The 12028-nt window shown below is 41.3% G+C and overlaps 1 protein-coding gene and 1 non-coding gene across 3 annotated transcripts in view; one reads left to right on the top strand and one right to left on the bottom strand.

The window, feature by feature from the left end:
• Positions 1 to 12028, bottom strand: part of BARD1 (BRCA1 associated RING domain 1) — a 43660-nt gene that overhangs the window by 4103 nt on the left and 27529 nt on the right. For both annotated transcript variants that reach the window (XM_042874727.1, XM_042874728.1), the window contains 3 exons: positions 10481 to 10589; positions 8824 to 8953; positions 7888 to 7980 (listed from right to left, as the gene is read on the bottom strand). In XM_042874727.1, coding sequence (XP_042730661.1) covers positions 7888 to 7980; positions 8824 to 8953; positions 10481 to 10589 — 332 coding nt within the window. The remainder of the gene's footprint in view (positions 1 to 7887; positions 7981 to 8823; positions 8954 to 10480; positions 10590 to 12028) is intronic.
• On the top strand, positions 7532 to 7614 carry TRNAL-CAG. Its single transcript has one exon. It is a non-coding gene; the product is annotated as a tRNA-Leu (tRNA).

The raw sequence follows: 12028 nt of genomic DNA on the forward strand, positions 1-12028 counted from the left end.
TACCCTATGTGCCCCCTGATGATGGAAAAGCACTTTATTTTCAATTTGAGAATTAATTTTTCATGCATGATATAGAAGCAGAACTTGCTCCGATTCATTGGGTCTTGTCACATTTGGTAGACAGAACAAACATAATTTTTTGGATCCACAGAGCTGTGGGACATTTCAAGCAGCTATCTAACACTTCTGTGTGCAGGTAGCAAGGAGCTTTTGGAGTCCTCAACTGAGATGATGCGATGCCTCAGAATTCACCATGCATCAAGACAAACAGCCTGTCTATGGGGGAAGTTGTCCTAACAAGCAGGGAGTAAAGATGTTTAAGTGGTAGAAATCAGTACGTTCTTTGAGTGCAGACTTTGTTCAGAATGATTTCTTCCCAAGTTGGTCATTTCTCTTCAGCAACTCTTGCATGGGTAGTACAAAATTTTGTAGGCGACTGCTAAACAATTCACACATCATACTGCAATAGAAAAACTGAAATATCCCTCTGTTCTCGTATTTAAGATAAAAAGACAGAAGACTGGAGTTGTGTTTCTATCCAACTTATTATATATGCTTACAATATTTTGTGTGACAACCTCTGAGTGCCAAGTGGAGTTGGCACTCCAAAATAAAGCCCAGGTCTTTTTCCTGAGTAGATCATATTAACTTTAACTGCTAATGTGTGTGAGTGGCTGGGTAACATGACAGCTCCCTTTTAGTACCTTTTTAATCAGGATGACACTCAGCTTGACAGAGAGGACAGATAAAAGGAAATAAAACACCACACTGTACTCAAAGGCACAGCACTCTACTGCTTTCACGGGGATGTTTCCAGAAGCTCTGTGACCTTACAGTACTCCTATTTCAGTCAGAGGCACAGTGCCCCTTGACTTCAAAGAGTAGCTACATTAAATTGATTTCCTGAACATCTTAGGTTGCAATCACTTGTTCAGCATTGTAAAGAGCCCCCAGTGAAAACTTGATGCCAAGATGCACGCACTGGACAAAAGAATGAAATGAAAACTACTGGCTATTAAAGTAATTAAAAGTCAACTAGTACACCATCAATACTATGCCTCCTCTTTTCTGAAACTGACACAGGCTCTTATTTACTTGTGCAGAAGTCAGCACAGAAATCTCCATCTAAGAGAAGGACACCCTGAAAGAAGATTACCACAACCAGAGGGAGAAGTAAACTCATGTTGAGAGGACACTCACAATTTTTGGAAGGGACAGTGATCAGAGTTGCACTATTTTCCTTCCCAAATTTATGGCTGGAAAAAAAGCTGGCTAATTACAAAACAGAATGAGATCACTTTTTAGCCAAGATCTCAGCAAATGTGGATTTATTCCCTGGTACTACTGCCATTTCTTTTTTTTTTTCCTAAAGCAAAGAAGATCATTACTGCAACTACACTTTAATGGTCCTCTAGTTTAATCACAGTAGTTGAATCAGATATCAGTTACCAATACAAGAGGCTGTCTTCCATTCCAAGATGGACCAGAGCTGCTTTGCAATACCTACAGCAAGACTGCAAGCACTCATTAATAAGGTTTACTGCCTGCCAGAAGATGATGCTGGGCAAAGGTCACACATGCAGAAGGGTCAGGCAATGTTCTTCACCAAAAATAAAGAATACTTGAAGTTTAAGAGCCTCTTAAATAGCTGGTTTCATGCCTGCAATGTTTAGATGTAAATAATAGCAGTTGCACAAAATTCTAGCATAAACAGAGCCTGCATTAAAGGTCCCTGGGAAACATTGCAGAGGAAGGTTTTGGCTTCATACCCACTGCATTTTAGGCTGATGTCACCACATTTGGAGGGAAGAGTACTGCTCTACTCCACACTCCTCATTAGCAAGATCAGTAAAGCACCACTACTTAAACTGATCCTTATTAATTCACTGAACATCTGGCCCCACCTCCTCACCTCTTAATATTTAAGAAGCAAGGAGGTTAAAAGGGAGCCCACTAGCAATACCATTAATTGACCTTTGATACAACTGCAGCTACTGGTGCTGGAAATAAAGAAGTCATTACTTGCAAAATTTAAGATCAGAGCCCTGTAATCCTTATTAGTGTAAGTCTTATTGGTTTATAATGAAACTAACAGCATCAGCAAAAACAGTTTAAACAGGGTGAAGTACAAGAATAACTGGACGCCAAGAATGTAATCACCCAGATACCCAGGGGTAGCTCTCAGTAACTCAATTAGCTTAGTGGAGGTTTTGTTGGATTTGCATTAATAGACCAAAGAGCAGGGGTTAGTCACAAATTTCTTTTGAAGCAGCTAAAAGTAATTTAAAAAGATGCAAGAGCAACAAAGAAGATGAAATACTACACAGACAAGATCCAGTAGAGATTGCAACTTCCTCAGCTCACTCTGCCTCTGCTCCGAGTTTTAAGACTTGTATGCAGATTGAGCAAAGCTTGATGAGGTTATTTTCCTAGGAAAGGAAGAAAATTGGACTGAGACAAAGTGTTAGAGGAATTTTGTACAGCTAGCTTCAATTTGCTCCCTTAAGAACATTACTGATCTCTGCCATAGCACTGAAAAGAATTTTCATGTTGTCTTGTGGATTTATCAAGTAATTTCAGACTTGCACTTCTTCATGAAGTGAGAGAGACACCTCGTTTGGTGAAACACAGCCCATTTTTCCAAAAGATGGAAATGCCACCAGATGCTGCAGACTAAAATTAATCTCCTTAAGAAGGAGAGTTAATAAATTAATCCAGGTGGTATTTATTAAACACAATGGAGCAGGTGCTTAGGAAGCCCTTAAATACCGACTGCCAGAAGTTAGGATCATGTAATAGGAAAATCACCACTTTGTTAATAAAAAAATAGAGTGGTTTTAAGCAATCACTATTTGCCAGAGCTGTGAACAAAGAAACTAGAGGTAGCCATACCTGAGGTGAAGTTAGGTTAAATGTCAGTCATTTTCCCCTCTGGGAATGCCAGCAGCTGCACAAGCTAAATTTGTGCCTAAATTGTGTCTAAATTTGACACAAAACTGCTTCCCTCCTCCTTGCCAGGAGGTGCCAGCCACTGTAGGAGTGCAGAAGTTTAGAACCTGATGGGTGACATAAAACATTCCTCTCTGCTGTGCATGTGCACACTGGATGTTTCTACCACCTCCTACAGAGCTGCAAGTCCTTTACAGTTGAAGTAAGTCTCCAATGCAGAACAAGTGTGAAATTCTAGTTGTCAAAGATTTTAAGGTGCTTTAAGAAGGAAGCGCTTTGCTTTAGATAAACATCTTCATCTAAAAATACTTACAGAAAGTAGATAGCTCAGCCTGAGAAGAGCTAAATCAAACTCATCTGGCACTTCCCTTGTCTAATAGCCTAAACAAGGCCGCTCCAAGAAAACTTTGCTTGAAATGCCAGTCATGCAGTGCCCTGGCTCTTCCTGCCAACTCCCAGTTGTTCCAAGTCCTTACAAGAAAGGCAGGATTTTTTGCTTTCTTGTAAGTGGTCAGAGCTGAGTCACTGACGCAGCTCCAAGCAAGCAAAGCAGATGAAGGAATCAGCAATCGGATACTTTGAATTCTCCCAGCTACTTTGCCAAAGACTGACACGAGCTTATTTCCATGTCTATTGTTACCAAGCCAGTTTCTCATTCCCTGCTTTAAAAGATGACAATAAGTGCTTAAGACAAAAGAAAAGCTGAAAAGCTATTAACTATTGCTGTTGGTTTTAATCATGGTCCTGTGATCTACGAAGAGGATAGAGGGAATACAGTATTACTTGAATCTTTGTCTCAGGCAACTTGCAGAAGCATAATGATTCCCTACTTTGTGCCCTAATACAGTCTCAGAAATAATGAGGGCAAGAAAAGAATGAAACAAATGAAAGATACGGCCAAGGGCAAGGAGTACAGCGATCACGGTGTCTCAGTTGAATTCTACGCAGCTCTGCAAGTGGGTAGATTGCTGACAGAATACTATGAATAGAAAACACAAATTGTAAGGTGGAATTTTTCTAGTTTTTCACCTGTGAAGATCTAATACTCCACAGCAATGACATCCTTTTATAACTTCCACTTTCAGACAAAAGGAAAGCCCAGAACTGAAGTCACGCAATGTGAAATCATAGAATCATAGAATCATAGAATCACCAAGGTTGGGAAAGACCTAAAAGCTCATCCAGTCCAACCGTTCACCTATTCCCAATAGCTCCCACTAAACCATGTCCCTCAACACAACATCCAGCCTTTCCTTGAACACCCCCAGGCTTGGTGACTCCACCACCTCCCTGGGCATCCATTCCAGTGCCTGACCACCCTTTCTGAAAAGTAATACTTCCTCATGTCCAGCCTGAATCTCCCCTGCCGTAGCTTGAAGCCATTCCCCCTGGTCCTATCACTAATGACACGAGAGAAGAGGCCGACCCCCAGCTCACTACAACCTCCCTTCAGGAAGTTATAGAGAGCAATAAGGTCTCCCCTGAGCCTCCTCTTCTCCAGGCTGAACATTCCCAGCTCCTTCAGCCTCTCCTCATCAGCCCTGTGTTCCAGACCCCTCACCAGCTTTGTTGCCCTCCTTTGAACACATTCCAGGGCCTCAATGTCCTTCTTGCAGTGAGGGGCCCAAAACTGGACACAGTACTCGAGGTGCGGCCTCACCAGTGCTGAATATAGGGGAACAATCACCTCTCTGCTCCTGCTTGCAATGCTGTTTCTGATGCAAGCCAGGATGCCATTGGCCTTCTTGGCCACCTGGGCACACTGTCGGCTCCTGTTCAGCCGAGCATCAATCAATACCCCCAGGTCCATTTCCTCTACGCAGTCCTCCAGCCACACCGCCCCAAGCCTGTAGCGTCGCCTGGGCTTGTTGTGGCCGAAGTGCAGGACCCGGCATTTGGCCTTGTTGAAACTCATCCCATTAAATCCTGACTCCAACACATCACACTTTGCTCAGACAGCAGGAAAACTCCACGTTACTCCTCCACACGATGCTGGAAGATATTTTATCTGCATGTACAGACACATGTAAACAGAAGCACTACAGAATTATAAAGACAGACTGAAGCAAATGAAGGAGACCGCTTTTCTTTTTTAGACAAACAGCTTGGAAGTCTGCTATAGCAGAAGAGTTAACATAAATACACTTCAATGATCTTGCATGCAAGCGTAAATTTATTTTTTTTAAGTGGAATAGTTGTGTGTGGGCTGTAAGTATAACTTTAGAAATGACAGTAAAATGCAGCTTACCTTGTGGTTAAAAAAAATTCCAGCAGCCAGTTTTATGCATAGCTAGCACTGCATTAAGTGTTACACTGAGCTTTGTTTTTAAGCAAGTTCAGTGTAGGTGTGAACATTAATTTCCTTTAAGTGAGCAGTTTGGAACACTGAACTATAAGCAACTCCTCCTCCCATTTACTTGTAGTGGCTGTGACAGAAATAAGCCAGAGTATATATATACTTCTGAAAGTTTATTTGCATCACATTTAAGGAAAGTTATCCAAACAGGAGTCAAAAAGCCATGATAAATAAAAAGTTATGGAGAGGGAAAGCAAAGACTTCTTTCTCCTAGACAAATGTTCCATCAGCAGGAGTCCCATTATTTGTTATAACAATCTTTAATTTGTAATGACTCTGAAGAAGACTAATAACAGACTGGTAGGAACAGATGGAGTGGTGCTGTTAATTATAGGCACTTAGCTGCATCAGACCCCATGAGTTATTACTAACACTTCCCACTAGGGAGGAGAATCACTCACTTTTAAGTAGTATGTTGCTTACTAAGCTGGGAGCATTATCAGTCAGGATTGTACTAATCAGTTCTTTACCACCACAGAAAACAAAATTCAGTTCCAAACAAAAAAAATATTCCTTGAATAACCCTCACCTTAGTCTTTTTTTTTTTTTTTTTTCCCCCTAATCATAAGTCTATGAAGTTCTTCCACAAACATTTAAACTCAGGTCTAATTTAATCTCTCTGCTACCCAGCTGAAGGCAGCTACATGTCTTTATTGGCTACATTAGTTTCCTAATCACCTGACTAGCAAGAAGATAAAACGAAGTACAGGCACAGAAGATGCAAAGCACGCTGGCTTTCTAAGCCAAGAGAAGCCAAGAACCTGCATCAAAGTGATTCACCACAGAAAGACTTCTCAGTCTTTGTCTGGAACAGATTGTTGTCAACCTGAACACAGTAATTACCCAACTCAAAGCTCACTTCTGACCTGAGTTTTCCACTGAATTCCGACCTCCAAGCGGGAAACTATCTTCCACCTGCTTATTAGCAAAGCACCTGAAGTTATTAAACCCACCTCCCTAAGGAGAAACAGCATATCTCCTGTTAGAGATGTTTAAAAAGTTCCCATTATATGCACGTAGTAAAAGGCAACGCTGTTTTCCTTTTGCAAATGCTTACAAATCTACAAACTCCTGGAAGCACAGCAGAAAACACTGCTGAGAGTACACAGCTTTTACAGGCCCTTTAAGAATCATGAGAGAGAAGAACAAAAAAAAAAATCTATCAGGAAGCTAAATGAATACTCTAAGGAAGCCCAATGATTATGTGGTGCCTTATTTGTAAAACTATTATGCACCTTTTGAAGCATTAAGCAATACTTTCATAAGCATTAGAGAATGCAGAAAATCCAGACCGTTAGAGAATCCTTAAACTCTGACGTTTAGTCACACAGTCAAAAACTGGAATGAAATTTGGCTATGAGCTTTCCATGGATAGTTAATTCATTTGTAGTGCGATTATTAGCTAAAAGGACTTAGCCACGAAGGTCAGAGGGAAGAAGCTGGCTTTAACAACTCCACTGAAAGCAGATGTACGAGCAAGTGCATTAAGAATCATTACTAAAAAAAAATCAGTACTCAAGGTCCATCTTCACAGAACAGCTACATAGCAAAGCACTTGCTCTATAAAAACTAATGATGAAAGATGAGAAAAACAACTGCTTGCATACTAAGGTGGTACTATGCAAATAACCTTTCCCTTGGAGGTTACTGTCTTAGAGCACTCCGGTCTGCATAGCTAACATGTACAGAAACAATATTCAGAGTTATGGCTATTTCATTTATCTGTGCTCTTAGATGAACGAGCAAGACTGCTTGTACCTGGTAGCCTCCACCTGTAATTGCACAGTCTGGCACCTTTCTCAACAAAGGGAGAAAGCACAAGCAGGGAGTTAATATCAGCTGACAACACATCTTTGCTTCTAACGTCTAACTTTATTAGATCTCACCTTACATGTATACAGGCAAAACCTTACCTTCCTACAGGCTTTGATCTTACACCCAAGGCAAGAATTTGTTATCAATTTCAACGAAAGCTGACTGTAAGAAATTGAGGGATGTGACAGACACCTTCCTCCTCTTCCAGGAGGTCTTCCAGAATCTTCAAGATCAGCCATAAGGTAGCCATAAGATGAACAAATTCATTCCCTACTGTACTCAGAAGCGTGACAACGCAATACACGCACTACCAAGGAGGAAGACATAGCATTGAATTAAACATCCTCGTTTTGGAGATTCAATAAACAAAACCCCACGCTTTACATTAAGCTGGTAATTAACACACACACAGTCAGGATGGCCGAGCGGTCTAAGGCGCTGCGTTCAGGTCGCAGTCTCCTCTGGAGGCGTGGGTTCGAATCCCACTTCTGACAGCAAGCTACTCTTTTCTAAAGGTGCCTGGAACACAGCCCAGGGCAAGTTGTTGTTCCACTGTACCTGCTTGAGAAAGCATAGGGCCAGGGGATGGCCCCTCTAGGGAGGAATCCCTTCCAGTCTCAACCATTCCGGGATTCTGTTAAGTGTCAGCATGTCATTTCTCTGTGGAATTGTGCTACTGGACAAGTTGCTCAAATACAATTTTCTCTAGAAGCCCACCCATCATTTCCAATTAGAAGAAAAAAGAATTTCATGTATTTAATACTTACACTCAAACTTCAGGACCCAAATTCCAGTCAGAACAGCCATCATACATTTAACGGTCCTTGGCATTGGAGTATCAGGAATAACAACGTGGGTTACTAGGAGAAATGGAAAATCAGAACCTCAGAACCAAAAGGAAGCAATTGCTATTTACGAACAAATAGGCTATAACAATTTGCTTTTGGTTGGTATGTGATTTCCGAAGGTATGAATATACCTACGTGCTGTCAGACACTGTGAGTTTCTACAATGTTACCCCCATAAACCTGAGTTGCCTTTGAAGAATCATCTTTAACTCTGACAAGAATCTTACTATGTGACCACACTGCTGAACACAAAGCTAATCACAATTCTGGAGCAGTAATTAGGGTGTGAAAGGAGACAGGGCAAAAATTACCTTAGCATTTCGTTCACAAGCAGAAGCAGCATTTCAAAGAAAAACTAAAGGAGGGGATTAAACACCCCAAAAAGGGGGAGAAAAAAGATACCTAAATCAGCTCCATCACCTTAGTAAATTGAAAAACAATTAAATTTGAAGGAAGGTAGCACAAAAGAAGCTGTCAACTGATAGTCACCATTGTATCTAAAGGGACCATGTGCTTAAGATTTACAGGAGATAAAAAGTTTGCAGTATGGCTCATGTAAGCAGGTAACACTCATAAAAGATGTGCAGAGAAAAGGGGTCTCTGAGGAGCACTTATAACTTGTTATTTAAAATCCATACACTGTCAAACCGTGGCTCCCCCAGAAGTCTCCTGCTGCAGTAACCAGGCAGACCTTACGTGCATTCACATGCAACACTGCACGCCATCCTTTGACCACTGCTACAATTCAAGGATTTCAGGAACTACAGTTCAGAATGATAAAAAAGAACTGTTCCAGATAGCATCTTAACAGATAATGTGCAGAACTGCTGTCACTGTTTTAAGAAAACTACATACCTGTGTTGTTAAATTCAGTGCACCTTTGAGCCTTCAGAACTGTTGCTAGCTGGTTCAGCAATTTCTGTTGTTTTGAACTCAGACTGCTGCCCAGGATACCAAGAGGTCCATCTCTAGGCTGGCTTGGGCTCTGTGATGGCAAGAAGGTCCAGCATAAGCCAAGTGTTTGGGAACCAAGAATGCAACTTATTTGCTTGAGAGCATTAGCATAAAGAATAAGCACTGTGAACAACAATTCGTGGCAAGCCGAGCGGAAGTCTATCACTAGTCCATCTTAGTCTATCACTAAATCTCTTTGTAAAAGCCAGCTCCAGAAAGAAAAAAAAAAAATCAAGTTGGCATTTGAGATACTTTGTTTAGCTTATGGAATCTACAAAAACAGGAAGCTGATGCAAAAGTTGTGTTGTTCATCTTAAACAGACTGCTGTCCACATATTTTGTTGCTTGAACATTGTGTAAGCAGTCTTGCTGACTGTAGCATTGGAGGTTTTCTCAGTGTAGCAGTAAAATCATCTGCTCGTAGGGAGACATGACCAACAGCTACACTACCAATATGTTGACTGACTTATATAATTCGCATTTCCTTTTTACTAAGATGTTCCTAATACATTGCTCTGGAAATAATGGATGCTTATGTTTTTTTAATGCAGATTAACGGAAAGTTGAAGATACCGTTTGATCCAGTTTTACGCTGGGAAGGCTGTGATGCTTCAGCTGCTGGTGTTGCTAAGTGCACAGACGCCTCAGCGCAGACCCATCTTTGCGACCCAGCTACCCTAAAGCCTCAGGCTTTGTAACAAGTGATCTATGTGAACTGGCACTCATCCACTGGCATGCCTTCATCCCTAAGCAAGTACAAAATGTGACCGTTTTGCTTGCTACAGAAGAGATCCATTAGCTTACATTTACTACAGGTGGGAGCAACAGTTATACTCTTACTGATCCGGCTGCAACAGTTTACTTTTCATCAATAGGTATTTTCTTGTCCACTGAGAAGGGATCATAGCAGGCTACGAACCATGAAGTAAGGAAGGACTGCTTGCATCAGCCAGCTTGGTTTAATCATCTCTCATTAGGAAGCAAAAAGCACATTATGGTATTCTGGATAAGTTTTGGTTACAAATCCAGAAGACTTCAGAAGAAAAAAAAAATACAGGAAAAAAGAAAAAAGAACCAAACCAATAATTCAAAACCTGTTTTCAGCTACTGAGCTGACATCTTCACTGTTGGTTAAGGGATAATAGGACAGTATTGGAACAGACTTAAAAGCAAAGAGGAACCTGGAGCAACGACTACTGCTGCTTTCAGGTAGTTTGGCAAGCAGAGCAAATTTAAACATGCATGAAAACACCAACGACAGCAAAGGAACAATACTTCAGGAACAACTGTGCCCATTCTCCTATAACAGAGCACTTTCCCAGGTAAAGCTACCATAACACGGAATACTGAAGCTCATAAATGCCCTGCATATAGTCTAGAAATAATACTACACAGATTAGCTCCCTAAACTACTTTAAGCCTCTGCCTTTACTAGGCAATCCACCTAGCTCCAAGTCTTTTGCACTGACACGATGAACTGATGCTCTTTTTCTTTAAGAACAAACAAACAATAGCACAACTACAACAACCAAAAATAAAACCCACACTGAACACTTACCTCAGAGGGCTGGCTAAATGAAAATGATTCATTCTTGACTGGTAACATTAGCACAGACTTCATCTTTTCACTCTCTGCATAGTCCACAGGCCGCAGACCAAATATATTACTGGCAAAACAAGCACAGATGGGTTTAAGTAAATAAAATGTGACTTGATTCTTAAGTAACTGGGTATGTTAGCTGGGTAGCTTCCCCACCATCACTTCCTAACTAATATGTAATTTCAGCTAAAAACCACAGAGCCTCAAATAAGAATTGTATCCAAGACAGATGGATACCAAATTACAAGCTGCTGCATTCAGCTGAGGAATAAGGGATGTTCAGAGTGCTATGCTAAGTATGCCACAGTTCTTGATAAACCCTTTTGAGATACGCTGATATCATTCACAAGACCCAGAAATTTCAGCTTCCATCTTTTCACTGGCCTCCCAGGATCAAGAAAATACATTTTTACCCTTTTGCCACAAAAGGAACACTGGAAGATTCCACCTATTGAGTTAAACACTGGAGTTTGACGTTAGGCTTTTATGGGAAAAGCTATCTGCATTCTTCCTGAGAGCAGAAGCTCCCTCACGCATCCAAAATTTGAGTAAGCATCTTATTTATCTGTGCTGGGCCACAGAACACATTACAGCCAATTCATTCAAATTTGTGTTTATTTGGTCATTTTGTTGAAAACTGTTCATCCTATGTGGCAGCTCGCAGATATTAGATATGCTTCAAGACCCCTCACCTCCCCCATTCTTTTAACATCCCTGACAGACATGATTTGCTATAAACACAACACCAAGCACAGCCATGGCTTCTGTCTCTTCCTCACACGGCTTTGCATTTGCAGGTCAGCAGTGAGAAGAGGAAAGCCTAAAACTGCAGAACAGGTGTAATTGCTGTTAACACACACAATCCTTTGCCAGGGAGACATTCTGCTTGTTCTGCCCTTTGCGGGAATAATGGCCATTCCAGCAGATCCTCTTCTCCTCACCTCATGTAACTCTGGCTGTTAAAATGCATAGTAAGAGCTCATTATGAAGGGGAAGCTCGTCACCAAGAACAAAGCCCTGACTCAGTGCCTGAAACCTGCCAAGCTTGGTCATCAAGCAATGAAACATTTAAAGAGGTCAAAAAACTGCTGCATCTTTCAAGTGCTGTCTCTTAGTTAGCCACACGTTCCTGTGCAGAGTAAGAATCCAGGAAGCTTTACAGCGAATTCCACGAGGCCATAACTCAACCCAGCCTGAACAAAAGCTCAAATCATTAAATCTTCATTCTGACTACACTGGGGGGCTTCGGCCAGCTCAAAGTTAAAAGATACGTCTGACCCCAGACTCTTCCTATGCCCCTGGCTGAGCACAGCTTGCTGACTTCAGCTCTTGGGAACTCTACAACCCACAAAAACCCCACATGGGAGATTCCGGTATTTTACAGTTTCCAATTTCATATTATTGCCAAACCAGAGCTCTCCTGCTTTACTAATGAGCAGAGAGCCAGCCTAATACAAATTCCACAGACAAAAAGATAATTGGTTAAACCTCAGCCCAGTCCTCCGA

The sequence above is a fragment of the Lagopus leucura genome, unplaced genomic scaffold, assembly GCF_019238085.1.
Source record: "Lagopus leucura isolate 7727_CA_CO unplaced genomic scaffold, USGS_WTPT01 Super-Scaffold_100012, whole genome shotgun sequence".
Lineage (NCBI taxonomy): Eukaryota > Metazoa > Chordata > Aves > Galliformes > Phasianidae > Lagopus > Lagopus leucura.